Source organism: Calypte anna, chromosome 1, assembly GCF_003957555.1.
Source record: "Calypte anna isolate BGI_N300 chromosome 1, bCalAnn1_v1.p, whole genome shotgun sequence".
Lineage (NCBI taxonomy): Eukaryota > Metazoa > Chordata > Aves > Apodiformes > Trochilidae > Calypte > Calypte anna.
This window is the reverse complement of record NC_044244.1, coordinates 74676947-74693850: the sequence shown is the minus strand read 5'-3', so window position 1 is coordinate 74693850 and position 16904 is coordinate 74676947. Positions and strand designations below refer to the sequence as shown.

General features: G+C 36.2%; 1 protein-coding gene across 3 annotated transcripts in view; it reads left to right on the top strand.

Moving 5' to 3' along the window:
- The window catches only part of NECTIN3 (nectin cell adhesion molecule 3), a 59922-nt gene that overhangs the window by 25102 nt on the left and 17916 nt on the right, over positions 1 to 16904 (top strand). For 2 of the 3 annotated variants that reach the window (XM_030464356.1, XM_030464349.1), the window contains exons 3-5: positions 5332 to 5628; positions 7218 to 7335; positions 10075 to 10226. In XM_030464356.1, the coding sequence (XP_030320216.1) occupies positions 5332 to 5628; positions 7218 to 7335; positions 10075 to 10226 (567 nt within the window). The remainder of the gene's footprint in view (positions 1 to 5331; positions 5629 to 7217; positions 7336 to 10074; positions 10227 to 16904) is intronic. The other variant, XM_030464361.1, reaches the window with a different exon arrangement.

The window sequence follows — 16904 nt, the reverse complement described above, 5'->3', positions numbered from 1 at the left end:
TGGTGGGAGGTTCTTATTGCTGTCCTTCATCTGTTCCTAGTCAGTCCCTATTTGTAATATTTTTTTTTTCATATCACATTAGTAATTGTCTTTTTTGCCCTTCAAGTTTTAGATTTATGGAGAAGATAAGCAGGAACTTGGAGAGCAAATGTATGAGCTGTGTCCATGTTGTTCTACATTTGAAAATGTAGAAGCACCACAACTTGCATGATAAGATATATTTAATATATTTATAATTATCCAAAATTGCAACTGGAATAGGTAAAGAAGTATGTCAGGCATACAATGGTCCTTATCATACTTACTTTCATAGTTGGTGATTTAGATGGTTGCTTCTGGTAGTTGTCAGCCTTTCAGTGACTCTTGGAACCAGCATCTGAATTGCAGAACCCAACTACTTCTAGCAAATATGCCTTTCCATCCTAGTTATCTGCTTGGCTTGCATGTACAGCTGGGTAGGCAGCCATGTGTTGGACTGTTCTATGTTCTGAGGCTTCAGCAGAGCATTTTCTGTCTTTCTGGAAACTTTTTGCTACACTGACATCAAGACCTAAACTGTAAAAATACTGCGATATCAGTCATTTTCACAATATGCATGTAACTGGAAAACTTCTGAGCTTTCCTGGCCTGATGTTGGCAGTTCAAAGCCTAGCAGAGTCTTAAGACAGGGAATAGCTCCAGTCAAAATTTAAAACCTCATGTAACATAAAATCACCTGTATTCTCACTGCATTCTCCCATTGTTCTGAAGAACTCTCCCTAAAGTGTGGAAAAAGTTCATGTCCTAGGGCTGAAACTGGTCAAGTCTCCAAGCAGCATAGCCTTTTCTCCTAGTCCCTGTCTGTTCCTGTTAATCAAATAGTTGATTTGCTTCCTGTGTGTATTGGACATATGTAACTGAATCATGTAGTAGATGTTTGTACTCTAAAGATAAATGGAGGGGGAAAATAACTCCATGATAAAATGTCCTGTATTTTGCTACAGCACACTTGTCATTTAAGACCAAATTTAGAACCTCTGTTTTACACTACTCCAGCTTAACAGACTTGCAGTGTTTGACTTTGCTCACTCCCGGTTTGCTTCAGTTAGTTCTTTGCATTGTCTTAAGAAAATAGCACTGTAAAAGAAGAGGTTAAGACAGTGAAAATATGAAAATATTTCAGGGTCAAGCAGGTGTATTGATCTTGTCTGAAACTTTGGTTCTTCATATTTACATTGTTACACTAGGGCGTAAAAGAATTGTATGTGTTTATAGGTGTTTCTTAAGGTGCTGACTAAACTGGCTCAAATAGTGTTTGAAGGCAAAAGAGATCGTATGTGATTGGGTAGCTTGCAGAGCTAACGTAATTTTTGCTGCTAGCTTGAGTGCTTCACATGTCTGTTTTAGGTTTCACTTTGAGTCCTACTTATTGTCTTGCTAAACTCTGTCTCATCATGGGTGTTGATATAGTAGATCTTGTTCTTCAAGTTAGCTCTCACCAGTGCTACCGGTGGGGGATATGAGCTGCAGAGATGAGAATGCCAGATGTAGGTCTGTCACCATTAATAGATCCCAGAGAAACTAATGTAGGAATTCTTACAGTAAGAAGTTAAAGGAAGTTACATGTCAGTATGGAAAATCTCTCAGGCAGTTCAGATAAATACTGTTTGAAAAGTACTAGTTGATGAGATGTACATGTTCTTCTGAAGTACAAAATTATACTCTGGACTAAGAAAAACTACCAAGTAGACAGCAAACCAGTGAACTGACTGGTATTTAAACAAAAAAACTCAAACTCAGTAAGAGTAAATCAGGGTAAGATAGACAGAAATCTGAGGGTGCTGTTTATAAGAGAAGGGAAAATTAAAAGTAGAAATACTTTATCCCAATTATGCCAGCAAATTTCAGTTGTGATAAAGAGGGGGCTAACAACTTCCAGTCTCATGCTGTTGCCAGTGAATTAGTGAATTTAATGGTAATACTGTAATACGGTTTTTAATGGTATTTAATAGTAATACTGTTTGTTGTGATGCCAGTTTTGTCCAGACCACTGGTGCACAGTGGCAGAAGAAAATTAGTTTTGATAGTAGCAGAAGCAGTTTTTGAAGGCTTCTAAAGTTCTCAAAACCAAGAAGAAACTTAGAGGTTTCTTCTTGAAGGCCTGGATATTTAGTGGAATAGGATTTAAGACTCTCTTTTCCAGATGTTTTATTGTGTTCTTTGTCTATAAAGAAATGTAAGAACTTGATCAAATTGATCTCTGTGCATATGAATGTCGTGTGAAGCTAGTGTAAGTAGGGTAAAGTAGTGGTTATGAATCAGTGAAAGAGCTAGCATTTAAATGAACTGAGACTTCCTAGAGTGGTACACACCTAGCTTCTATATTCAGGCCACCATTTCTTATAACTCAAAAATAATTAGTGCTGTAATACCGCTTTGGATTTGTGTGGCTAGTATTCCAAGATGTGTAAATGTGATGATCCCTATGCACAGACCTTTTAATAACCTCTGTCTATTCAGTCAGTGAATCTACTCCTTTGATTATTTCAAGGGGAAACTGCCACTGCCCTTCAACTCATGTTTTGTAGAAGCAGGTCCCTTCTGCTTCTGGACCTTTGTGGGAGTGGTGGCTTCCTTTCCCAAGCTAAGCATTGTCCCCACCATCTTTCATTTGACTTGAACAGAGCAGGATGTTTCAACTGCATGAGTAAAGCAACTTCTTCATATGTCTTCCCCACCATTACCACTGTGAGCAGTGAAAGTCTGTAGGGCATGATTCAGTATAATTTGTGTGATACACTTAATGGTCCTGGGACAAAAGAGGACTGCTATAAGAGTCTGTATATATAGAAGTTTTTCTTTAAAAGAAAAAAAGTCAGACAAAAGTCCTCTAAACCTCACACTTAAGTTGAAAATAGTAGAACTGTTCCCAGTGTGATAGGTGAGATGCAAATGTCTGATAGTTAGGATTAATATAAAAATATTTATCTTAGTCCATGAGTGAAATGGCTAGAAAGGCTGTAGAATGAGTAGCTGGGTTTCTGCTTTGTTTGCTTCAATTGCTGGGACTAAGTAATCCTGAAGAATAGAATATAGAAAAAAGTACTCTAACAGCAGTTACTTTGCAATTTTTTATGTGGCTATTTGGTTATTCTGTAGCTGGTGTGTAATCCCAGAATAGTGATTTATGAGAAGATGTGACAGTAGAAGCCTAATAATATGTGAAGTATATAAAAACAAAAGCACCAAAACACATTGGGCTGGGAATAAGTGTATTTTAGGCACGTGAGTAGTTTTGAATAATGCAGGTCGGTATCTTTTTGACAAATGCAAAAATTAAGAATTGCACAATAAATTGAAACTGGCCAATCTCACAAATTTCAGATCTCACTTGAGAATAAATGTAAATTTGGGTGTTTACTTAGGCATTTCAGTAATACTACAGAAATTATTGAAAAGGTTTCTACTAGTGATTTGGAGGGAATAAGGTAGTAATGTTTATATGAAATTTTTTGTCAGATAATAAAGCTATATTAGTCCAAGGTCTCCATACTAGGTTTTAAAAGCTTTTTGCAGGTTATTGCTGCTTCATATGTACATCAATACAAATATCTAAGGTTTATGCATAAAGCTTTAGGTTTTGCTAATTCTGGAGAACAGAGAATCAAATTTTGGGAGAAGCTCTGTTAGATTTTTCAGTTCTAGAAGAGTGAATATAGAACTTGGCAGAAAAAGGCTGTTGTTGCTTTATATTCAATAGGGTGACTAAAGTCACAGAGGGGTAGCCATTCAGAGAAACAAAGCGGAAAATAATGTATGCTCAGTAACCACTCAGCCTTAAATCTAGTAATGATGATTACTATTTAAGCACTTCTAAGCATAGAACAGGAAACACATTTTTATAAGGTTATTCATTTTTCCTTTTAGTATAATTGAGCAGATAATAAACCACTTCAGACACATGCAGTGTTGGAGTGAGCAGAAAACAATCAAAATCTGATTCTGAATTCATTCAAGCTGAAAACATTTGTTACTTAGTTACCTCTTGAATGTGTAGGTAGTTGAAGTATCTTGCCAGGTATTGTGAACTCTGCTCTATATAATTTCAAGATAGATGGGTCGGCTTCAACTTGTTGGAAATAAGTGTACTGAACTAAACTTCTTGTAGAATACTGAAAGTCACAGAAGTGTCAAAAGTTGCAGCCACTTTGTGATTACTGGAGGCTTGTCCACAGAGGTGGATTCTGAAGCATTGTAGTATCTAGTGATTATTTCACTTTAGAGGACTTGATATTTTTTTTAGATCAAAAGAAAAGGATTGTTTAATAGGCTGCTGAAAAATGTGCGCCTTCTAGTCATGATACAAATGGGCCATCCTAGAAAGCAAAACGTTGATTGGTATCTGAAGCACCAGATGGTGTTTCTGACTTATTCTGCAACTGGTGGATGGCTTGTACAGGGTTGAAACAGGTTACTTAAATAAGAACATTTTTTATAAGCTGCTCAGTCTAGTGCCCTCCACAGCAGACTTGTACATCAGTAACTCAACTTCCAGTGGTAAGCCTCTAAAATTTCAGTCAGCAGCAGGTTTACAAGGAGATCAAGTCCTTCCACTTGAGGATTTCTTGAGTATTGACGTAGTATTGAGTTTGGTTTTTTTACTTCTATAGGGATTAATTTGCAAGAATATATATGTAGACAGAATTTTATTGAGATATAGAAACAATTTATGTATCAAAACCATATAAAATCTATATGAAAATTACATATGTGCATTTGTGTATGCATACTAGATTTTATAATACATGTCTATGTAATACTGATGCTTTTAAGAAGTCAACTTTTTTGCAGAACGGAATAAATTTGTGTTGGTGTACTGATCAACAAGAAGCTTAAATTCTTAATGTCAGATGTTAAAACACTAAATTACATAGATTTAAAATTACAGAAACTGACATAAGAGATTCATGCTTTAAGTATAACGAAAATGCAGCAGAATGCAAACCTTTTTTAAAAACTGTAGTTTCAAGCTAATATCTTAAGTTGTCTCTTGTCAGACAGTGCAACTGGAGCACTGCAGTTGTATTTTGAATCAAACCATGTTGGAATTCCCTGTCCATGCGTTAAATGTTGTGAATGAGCAACATTATACTACAGTGTGGGGAATAAGGTGAATAGTATCAGCAGACCAAAGCTTTGTAGAGATATCTTTTCTGATACGTGATGTGATCTTATTTCTAAAGTGTCTGATTAGCATGGGCTGATGTGGGTTTTGACAAAGTTAACTTTGTCTAACTATTTTCACAATTTTAAAAATGAGGTTTTTCTTGGTTTTTTTTTTCCCCTCCCTAGTTGAGCCTGTTGTTAGTTTAACAAAAGGACCAGTCCCTCTAATAGATGGTGCAAATCGGACAATAGCAGCGACTTGTACAGCAGCCACTGGAAAACCAGCTGCAGAGATTGACTGGGAAGGAGGCCTTGGTGAAATGGAATCCAGCTCTATTTTGTTTCCAAATGAAACGGTGACAGTCATAAGTCAGTATATGATTGTCCCTACAAGATTTGCTAGAGGAAGACACATAACTTGTATTGTGAGGCACCCTGCTTTGGAAAAGGAGATACGATACCCTCATGTGTTGGACATACAGTGTAAGTATTCTGTAAGGTAGTTAATACTCAGTGCATATTTCAGTTACATTCTTTTTCAGTGTATACCTTCCACAGGAAGGAGATGAGCACTTAATACTTCAGGAAAAAAAAAGGAGATCAAAACTGTAGAAAAGAATGTGATAAGAGTTAGGTCTCTATTTAAACAAACAAAAAAAAAAAAAAAACAAAATCTAGTCACAGAGCTAGAATACTACCATGCTACTATTGTTTGGTTTGTTTATTGGGCTTATGGGTCAACAATACTATTCATGTTTATATTTAACATTGAAAAGACAATAACAAACTCAGCTGATTTATAAACTGTTTATAGTGACTTAAAATTTCAGTAGCATTAAAAAAATTCTAATGAAGGTTCATGTTTAAGAGGACAAATTGGAAGAAGGTCTTGTGAGGGTCACTAAATTATCTTCAAATTACTAAGCTTTTTCTGCTCTAATTTGCATAAGGAAGCAAGACTGTAAATAAATTCCCAACACTTGTTATTCAGCTTTGAGTTGCTCTTGTAATTTAAACCTTTATCAGGCTCGTGTAGCAAATTTGTGGCTTACAGTGCTTCTTAGCTAAAACCAGCTAAGATAAGTACAGTTCAAGCATTTGATCCAGTTTTTGTTAAAGGTTACATACAGTAAGAGTTATTTTCAAGTTCTTCCTGTGGTATCCTGTCTCATCTGTCTTCTGCTTTGAAGTTCCTAAGTAAATGATGACTAGTACTGGTTTATTTTGTCAGTGTTGAAGTTCTAGATTGATGTGTCATTGATAGAGAAATGAAAGTAAAGATTTTCTTTCTGTTGTCTAAAACAGTGATTAAGAGAATGAGGTTCTGTACTTAAAGTGAAATGAGGGAATAGGTTGGTCTTAAACTTGCTTTTGTCTGAAATCAGTGTGAAGGCAGGTTTCAGAATTTCTGAAAATTGTACAGGAAACAAACAGGAAGGAGAGATTGTCTGTGTTCTGTAGTGTTCCTTTAAATTCTTCCATCTCTGCTGTAGGAGCTTATACCACAGCATCCTGGTTCTTCTGTGGGCTCTGAATATTTCAGCTAGTTTTCTCCAGCTTAATTGAAATGGCCTCCTTGCTTTTTAGAGCCCTAACATCATAATTACACATAGTGATGCCGATGGGTAACTGTTAACCTTTTTAACTGGCATTGGTGAGCTTTTTGAGGATTTCCTGATTGCCTGGATTTTCAAACTGCTGTTTCTGATACTTCGTATATATTAGTGAAAAGCAGCTCTAAATTACCATTCCCTACTTCTAAAAACAAACTTGCTTTTCTTCTGAAGTCCTTTTACTTCCCAAAAGCACTGTATGTTTGAAAATATAGCATGACATCTGCACTGATTAAAGCAATTTACTGTTCCTGATCTAATCCATTGTTGTGTGGTATGCTTTAGAGTGGAACTGTACTGGTATTCTTGATCATCTTGTATTTGGTGTATGTTGGTTTTGAAATAAAACAAAACAACAAACAGGCAAAATCAACACACATTCTACTCCACTAAGCTGACTGTTGCACACAGTGTTTAAATATTGTGACTGTTGACAGATTGAATATTTTTTTTTGTCAGATGCCCCAGAAGTTTCTGTAACTGGCTATGATGGAAACTGGTTCATTGGAAGAGAGAATGTTCAGCTCAGATGCAATGCTGATGCAAATCCGTTACCTATGGAATTTATGTGGACCAGGTAAATGTTTACTTAAAAGGGGCTTGCTACATGATTAGAGTGGTATAACCTGTTTTGATAACAAGAAGTAATTTGACTTGTATCAAGTTTTAATGGTATTATCTAGCCTTTGAAAAAGAAGACACGAGATGTGATCATGTTTGAATATTGGTGAGTGGGTATCTTGTAAGTTACATGTCTGAATGATTTGTCATTAAAATCTGTTGTAGTTACTTAAAGTAGACTAAACTGTGGGCATGTTCCAGCAAATAGAGCAAAGTCAAATCTAAGTAGGGATCCAAATATTATTTTTTTGTTTTATTATTTAATAAATATTGTGAACACATCTGTGTATGTTGTATAATCTGTAAAATTATGGTTGAGATGGCAAATACTGTTTATTATAGAATTATCATTTTCAAAAGTGCTCAGGTAGTTGCTAAAACATAAATGCTATGTTTTTCATAGTGATGACAACTAGGTCTTGAACACATGTCTCTAGTAAAAATAAATAGTGTCTTACATAATGGCTGCATTTCAAGAAGTATGGATTGGGTAGGCCTCACTCTGAAACTTACTGCTTTGCTTCTGCAGCCATGGATGTGCTTTGTGTCCAAGAGGAAGACTATAAAATCAACCATAGTTCAAAGTCTGTCCTGTGAAGAAAAAAAAATATTAAAGAAACCAAACTATTTTAAATTTTTGTTGCTGGTGGAAACGAAGAAAATAACTTAGTACAGTGTAAATCTGTAGATATGTTAGAGTGCTTCTGGCAAAATCACAGCAATATTTCCTGATTCAAACTGTAAATCTATTTCTCTACCTTCTCAGTAGTAGATTTAATTTAGCATATGGAAACAGTAGTCATGGGGTTTGAAAATGTTGTATTGATGGGTTTGGAACTGATTGATAGTTTCACAGGAAAACAAAACATGAATACAGCTGACTCAATCCTAAAAGCAGCCATTGAAATCTTAAGTCAGTATTGTAGCTAACTCTAGTCAGAATGGCACGGCTACACTACATTGGGTTTAGTGAAATGTGTGCTTTACCTATGCACTACTGTCTCCAGTCAACAAATTCAGTGTGAGAGCTCCAACACACAAATTCCTATGTTTGATAAAAGTATGCTGGGTTCTCAACAGGAATACTGGTTTGGTTTTTATTTTTGTGTGGTTTGGTTTTGGTGGTGTTTTTGTTCTTTTTTTTTCCAGAGGAACTGTATTTTCAATTCTCTGATTTGAATTTTACATGTGTTTAAGAATTAATGAAGAGACAACCTCCATTTCCAATTCTGTAAGGAAATACATGCAACACCTTAAAGCACTTCTAAACTTCCTAAGGTTAAAACTTGAATAACTTGTACAAGAAAAACTTAATTTTCTGGAATAAAAGTAGTGTACTTTTTTTTTCAGGCAACCAATCTGTACTGCTGGGGAATGAGGGACTTAGAGGGGTAAAAGATTGTATGCAAAAGGAGCATAGTTTAAGTAGCTGTATGGAAAATGTGTGCTGCCCTATTGTTTTCAAGTTATAATAGCTTCTAGAACTACCACGCCAAAAAGGGATAAACCTTGGAAACAAGGATAGCATTGTATCTGCTAGGGTAGTAATATTTTTGTGGTAAATAGTACTTTTAATTGATGCACATATGAGAAGCTTATTAAAATAGAGTTTTCAAACCAGATGGATATTTTGTAATGTTTTTTGAAATAAATACTGTGGTACCATGAGTTATGAAGTATGTCTTTAGTTGCTTTTATCAGCTTCATATGGCTGAAGCAATTCTGAGCTACAATAATTGTCAGCAAAGCAATGGGAATGTTGTCTTGAACCTGCATTTGTTGGACATAATGCTTACTGTTAACTTTGGGTTTTTTTCTGAGTACCTGTTATGTGTCAAAGTGGCTTTTTTGTTATACTACTTATAAAGTCATACTTGCTAAATGCTTGCAAGATACTGCGATTTGGTGATCACGTGTGAATATGGACTTAGTCCTGCTTAGCTGTTAATAGATACGTAGGAAAAAGCAAAATTGCATGCAATAGTGTGAAATTACAGAGGTGTTTAATGTGCAGTTAGCAGCTCTGTTAGAACACTTCCAGCACCTCTGCCCTTTTCCCTTTCTCTGTGCTTACGTAGTTGTTACTGCAATTACATGCAGAATGCTACAGGGATAGGTTTGGAGAAGCCAGTAGATGGGAAATACTTTTTCACCCTCTTTTCCCTAAATGTATTGGCACACATCGAATTTTGTGTCAGTGCTGTAATTTAGATGGAAAAGTGATAGGTGAGAAAAGGTGGGTTGAAAGGCAAGAAGCTTTGAATTTTTGCTTAGAGATTCTAGTCAAGATGTCCTGTAAATTGAGCATGTACTGACAGAAATAATTTATTATGATAGCTCAGCTGGATGCAAAAGAACAGGTGGATAATCCTGACTGCATCCTGAGTGTGAATACATCTCAGATTGACTGTTAATTTTTGGAGCTTCATTTGAATTGTTCCTTCAAATTCTTTTGAGATAATGTTTAGTTAGTTGTAGATGTGTAAATTTGTAGACAACTTGCTAGTGCCAGAAGTTTTGAGGCTTAAAGGACTTGACAAAGGAATTGAATAGTGAATGTTCAGCTGGACACTGGAAATGTCCAATAAATGTCCACAGACAATAGTTCTATTGCAGTTATTTTAAACTAGTTGCATTTAGTCTTTAGATGTAAAGATGCACAAGTGAAATTGTTTTGTTTTGGTTTTTTCTTCAGATTGGATGGACAGTGGCCTGAAGGACTGCTGTCAGTCAACAATACTCTGCAGTTCAGCAGCCCATTGACTTACAACTACACTGGGACTTACATCTGTAAAGTGACTAATTCCCTTGGTCAGAGAAGTGATCAGAAGACTATCTACATATTAGGTAAGTCTTGCTTCTCAGCAAAGACTTCAAATTTATCTGTTCAGTAGTTGAAATAGCGAACTGAAGAGCCATTTGCATATAATATTTCAGCTTTTTAATTGTCTGGAAAGAAATTGAAAGCAGGGAGTTGAGAGCTGCAATATAACAGTATTAATGTGACTCTTCATTAACAGTTGAAATTCTTAGGTTGTGGTAGTTTCAATAGTGCTTCTGAGGTTATGACTTCCTCTTGGTAGGTGGACTGTTTTTCCAGTGTTAACCTGTGTTTTGGCAAGACACTGAATGCAGTGGAGTACCTTGTCTGTAATAAATTGAAAAAAAACAAACCTAGATATTAGTAGGAGGGGAGCAACTGTATTTAGAAATTTCAAAGATGCTTTGTTTCAAGGAAGGTAGGATTATGTTCTGAATGTGTGCATTGAACTCCAGCTACTTGTCTGATTTTCTCAGGATGTGGCTATCCAGTAATCATCAAGTATCTTGTGAGGAACTCTTACTAGTTTACTTGGTGTAATATGACAAATTGTTATGTCTGTTTAGCACCACTGCTAATTGAAAAATTTGGTCTTATCTATTAACATGATGTGATTTAATGTACTGTGATGACACCTTTATGAAGGAACAGCATGACTTAAGGTATATGTGAATAGTACTGTAGAATTTCCATAATTCTACATCCAGCTAGTTAATACCTAGCTGGATCAAAATACCATCATTTTAAGGAAAAGACCAGAAAATTAAAACTTCCTTCTCTTATATGGTATTGCTGCTCTTCAGTAACTTCTTGACATCAGTTATTCCTCAATGTGAAGTATTTGGAGTGCACGTTGGCCAGTGACAAGTTACATACGAAGAAACGTGGGTGACTTCTTTGTAGTAACTTAAAACTAAATATGAACATTTAAGGATTGAGATGGCAAGGAAAACTTAAAAGCTGAAACTAAAGGTATAGGACATATAAAGCCAAATCTATTACTATTTATTTGTATTGGTAGGATGGTGTTTCAGTAAGTTTTACTAATCTGCAGACCATTCTAGAAGATTAGCAAGTTCTAATTAACTGGCTAATTGTTAAGCTAGTTAACTGGAAATGTCTAGATACTTTGAGACAATAGAATTATTTGTAAACTGCACTTTAAAATATATAAAATTCTAGCTATAAAAATATTGAAGTACTTTAAGTTACAACAGATTTTACTACTTAAGGAAATTTTTAGATGCTTGGTTCTAATGCTTCCTTTATGGAGAACTTACGGCTCTGTAAGTCTCAAAACAGTTATGAAGGCTGTCACACTGTAAGAAGCATCAAGTATATAAAAATTAGAACAACAATATTAATATTAATAAATATTAAATAGGATGACATGTATTCCTGTGATGTAACTTTCAAATATACTTTGACAGTACTATTATTTTCTGAGTATAGCTCTGTTCTGAGCCCTATTCTAACTGTATTCTAACACATGCTGCTCTTCAGCTTGGTGCAGCAACATTGTTTTGCCTGCAGTAAGCTTATTTTTAATAAACTTTGCCAAAACAGCTATTTCTAGGGAGTGCCAATACTGAACCTCAGCTAGCCATAGATCTTACAGGAGCATGGTTCTGTAAGTTATGTACACCAATAAAAACACTTTAGTAGACATTCACGTTAGTCTTGGAGTGCATAATAACATGACCAACATCAAAGAACATACAGTTGATTTTCAGGCAACTTAAAGATGAAATCTGGTGCCATGTCACTAGTACTAGCAAGTTGTACTTGCTAGTTTAATGCTGAAGCAGGTTTCCAGCACTTTACTCTAGATACCCTAGAGAAGATTATACCAAACTGATCAAAAGCACTGTGCATTAACTTCTAATATATACGAGACTTGATTAAAATAGGAGATGTGAGGCAAATGTAACATATAGCACCTGCATTGTTTTCAGAAATTAATATTAAGCCCATTTTACTGTAACTGAATAACTTTTTGGTGTGGCTGACTCTTTAAATAACTGAAGTGCCCTTGAAACTATGCAGGAATGGTAAGTGACTATGAAACAGTGAGAATGTTCACACTGCAATAATTTAGATTACTCTTTGGAGGGAACTTTGGATGTTAGGAGTATAGAAAATCAGACTGGCGTAGTAAGCTTTAGGTCAAACTGCTAACCACCTTAATACCTAACTCAGTGGATGCTATCTAGTAATGGTGAACATTACACTGCTGCACTGTAGCAGAGCAATTTAATTAGCTTATTTTTCTATCTTAGCTGGTTTTAACTGTTTAAAGCTTGTTGAAAACAGTGAAATGTAGAAAAGAACAGGCAAAGCTGGTATTTTTCAAAATTCAAATTTCATTATGAAGTTAGTGTTTCTAAACAGTCCTGATAGGTAGTTGTAGGACTTTTTAGTTGCTAGAAAAAATATTAAGTTGAAATGTATTGTAGGATTGGAATGTAAGCTGAGCAAAAAATTATTTTGGTCCTAATATACATTGTTAAATGTATATTTTTAATAAATTCTGTTGCATTCCTATTTATGCTAATATTTTTGAAGTTGCATAGGGAAATACAAGAATAGTAGTTGACAGGGACTAGGTGATGTGTTCACCAGGTTTTAGTTAGAAGAAATGATACATCTTTGTATGGGTAGGAATCCTATAATGGTGTTTGAAGCTGAGGACTTTATTGATACTGGCCACGAGGCACAGATTTCTTCATTGTTTTTGACTCGTTTGGTGATATGAAGTTAAACTTTGGTTGTCCAGCAAGAGCATTTAATTCTTCTCATGGTGTTCAGAGGTAACCAAGTGTTGAAGTTCCTGATTTAGTCCTGCAGCAACAGGTTTTCCATAACAGGCTGTCAGCTTGGCAGGTTAAGCACTTGATCCTGTAATATATATTTACTTAACTTAATTGAGTTTAACTTAATTTTCTTGGCTCTGTGTACCCTCACCTTCATCCTGTTTACTGAGGCAACCCCCTCTTTCATTGGCAAGAGAGAGTGGTGATCTACAAGATTTGGATTCAGATAGGAACATAATTGCTTTTCCTGACATCTTTAAAATGACTGCTTTTTGAAGAGAACACTTTTCTGTTAAAAGTAAAGCTGACCTTTGTCAGCCAGCAACCCTGGCAATTCTAGGAAGATGTGACTTGTAAGTACAGTCACCTCCTTGAGGAGTGGGCTTTTTCAGGTTTAACATAGCGAAGGCTGATCATGGGTTTGGCTTTTGTTTCTTCACTGCTTTTCTGAGCTTTGTGAATGCAGCCTGTATTGGGTTTGCATGCCAAGGTTTGGAGTGGGGGTGCTACAGGGGTGACTTCTGTGTCAAAATGCTGGAAGCTTCTCCTGTACTCAAACAGATCTCATACCAGCAGGCTGCAAGACAGACCCACTGTGGGCCAAGGCCAAGCCCATCAGTGGTTGTCATAGTGAAACTGTGGTAACACTTAAGGGAGAAAAAACAAAACTGGGTAACTGTAGCCTAAGGTAGGAGTTGAGGATACCTGAGAGAAACAACTCTGCAGACACCAAGATCTGTGAAGAAAAGGAGGAGGTGCTCCAGATGCCAGAGCAGACATTTTCCTGGAGCATGTGAAGACTATGGAGAGGCAGGCTCTACCCCTGCAGACCATGAAAGTCCAAGGTGCACAAGCAATCTATATGCAGCCTGTGGAGGACCCCTTGCCTGAGCAGGTGGATGTAACGAGAGGGAGGATGTAACCCTGCAGACAGCCTGTGCTGGAGCAGTCCCCTGGCAGGACCTGTAGACTTACAGAGATAGAAGCCTGCACTGGAACATGTTTGCTGGCAAGACTTGGAACTCCATGGGGTTTGCTGAGGCATTCTGTTCCTGAAGAACTGCACTGTGTGGGAAGGACATGTGGAAAGGACCCATGCTGGAGCACTTTGTGAAGAACTGCAGCCTGTGGAAAGGACTTGCATTGGAGAAGTTAGTGGAGGACAGTTTACCGTGGGAGGGCCCCAGTGCTGGAGCAGGGGAAGAGTGTGATGAGGAAGGAGTGCAGGAGACATGATGAAATGGCTGCAACTCCTGTTCCATGTTCACCTGCACAACTGAGGTGAAAGAAGGTAGAGAAATCAGGAGTGAAGTTGAACCCAGCATGATGGGAAGGGTGTTGGGAAGGAAGATTGTGCTTTTCTCATTACCTTGTTCTCATTTGCTTGCTAATAAATTGATTTCCTTAAGGTGAGTCTGTTCTGCCCATGTTGGTAATTGCTGAATGATCTCCATGTCCTGTTGTTGACCCATGAGCCTTTATTCTTATTTTTCTCCCCCTATCCAACTAAGAGAGTGATGGAGCAGCTTCGTAAGCACTTAGTGTCCTGTTAGGGTCAACCCACCACACAGATTAATTTTATAAAACATGTATTGGGAGGGATATTGATGAGCTGCTTTATTCTGCTATGTAGAAAAAGGGATCTCAGGATATTCTAACTGCTAACTTGCTTGCCTTCTGGTGTAATAGGCTTTAAACTTTCAACGTTGTTGCTTTCTGGATTTGGAGTTAGCATTTGAGATGTAAGGAACTCTAGAATTCCTGATATTAAAGTTGTTTTCTATTTGGGAAACTTGATTGTAGGAAAAAAAAATTTCTGGGTCACATCAGAAGTTAACCTCACATGTTCCTAGTTGTAATTGGCCTTAAACAAGCAGGGTTGACTTCAGTTTTGTCTGTCTTAAACAATAAAGGGTACTGGCACAAATCAACAGTAGAAGTATTCCTGGTTACGTATTCTACAAATACATATAAAAGATGCTGAATTGATACTGCATTTGCTGTGTATTTGAGATGAATACATTAACTGGTGCTTGTAGAAATGCAGCTGGACTGCCTACCAACTACTTTGGATGATACAAACTTTGAAGGAAAAACTTTTCATAAAAAGCACTATTAATATATTACATTTTAACTGCCACTGTGTTTATTTCACATATGATGGTTAAACTTAACAGGGTGAAAAGACTACATAATTGTGAATGTATATTTTATATTGTGTGTGTGGAGGATGAGAACTGAGTTTTCAATATTAGAGGGAAGTAGATGAACGATTACAAAACCATTTAAGAAAAGATGTGTATAGCCTGGAAGGAGATACTGCTGGTGCTATCTGAAATCGTGTTTTAAGCTAACAAATCTTATGCCTAAAGCAAATGTGTTTTCAAGGAAGAGGTTTTTAACTTCATGACCTATGGATTTTTGGGACATGGGAACACTGGTAAACATGGGTTCTTTAACCTCTTCTACTTTGTTAAATTATTAAACTCACTTTAAAACAGTTTTTACTAAAATCATACTCTGAATTCCTCTTGTTCATTTTGGTAGTGCATCTTCCTCGTTCAGTTTTCTGTCTTCTGTCAAATTAATTTCATTTATATATAGTTCCCTAACAAAATCACCACTTCTACATAGTCAAATAATATAATTATATACTTTGAAAATCTATGTGCAACTTATTATGTCAAGCTTAAAACATTGCATTCAGGAGTGAGATGTAGTCTGAAGTGTGATTTCTAGATCATGACAAATGTGGCAATTCTGTCTAGCATGAGGGAATTGTATGACCATCTTCGAGTAGCAAGGATAAAAGGCATGTAGTCAAAAGTCAAATACCTAGAAGCTTGACAAATCTCCAAGTCTGTCTATTTTACTTTTTGTGGTGGTAAATTTAGGGTGCCTCTGTAATAGAGTAGTAGTAGTAGTTCTGTGAATCTTGCTTATGGACATCTAACTGAATAACAAGACATATTGAGCTGTCCATGTAATATTCTCTCTGAAAAATTCAAGCTCTAATATGTTTAGTGCTTCTTATTTTACTGACTTTAAAATTGCCTTGCACTGGGTGAGGCAAAAAGATGGTTTTATTCAGTGTGGCACAGAAATAGAAGCTGGAGTTGCATGTAACATAGTGATTGACTGAGATAATCTCAGGAGGCTTTCTCCCTGTCATCAGCCCATTGTTTTGCAACCTTTTCCTCAATACAGATTTGTATATCTCCAGTAGACCCAAAGAACAAAAGAAAAAGCTGAGTGCTGGAGAAGCTTGGTGTCTAGCAATTGCTTATTTACTTGCATAACATGACATCAAATTAGTTGATATTTTATATATTAAAGAATGCATATGGGAATTTCTTTGTTCGTGAGGGATTAAATAGTTTTTAGGGTGAATGCATAGCAATCATTTTTACTTCAGATGTTTCTGGTTTTTATTTTAAAATTCTGAAAGCTCCCTGCTCAACATAAATGTTATTTTAAGATTAATACGTGCCATTTTTAACTTTGCTTCTTACACTAATCTCAAGGTGAAACTGAGTTATATTAATGCAACAAAAGTTTTTGGAAAGAATAGCTTAAAAACAAGTAGATCATGTGCTGCTGACTGAGCACAAAACTTAGTTTTTCATTCTTATGCTCAGTGCTCTGAACAATTTCTGAAGTGCGACTTCAATATGGAATAGTTAATTCTGGCATAATCAATTTGATTCAATATTCTTAACTGTTTGCTGGAAAGATAGAGCACTCCTTGGGCTTTTCCTAATTTGAAGCAATCTTCTATGGGGGAGGTAAATAATCAAACATGAACGGTGAACATCTAAGCAAAATGCCTGCATCTTCTTACTCTGAGGAGGGCAGGATATCTACTTAAAGCTGATTTTAATTTTCTCCCCA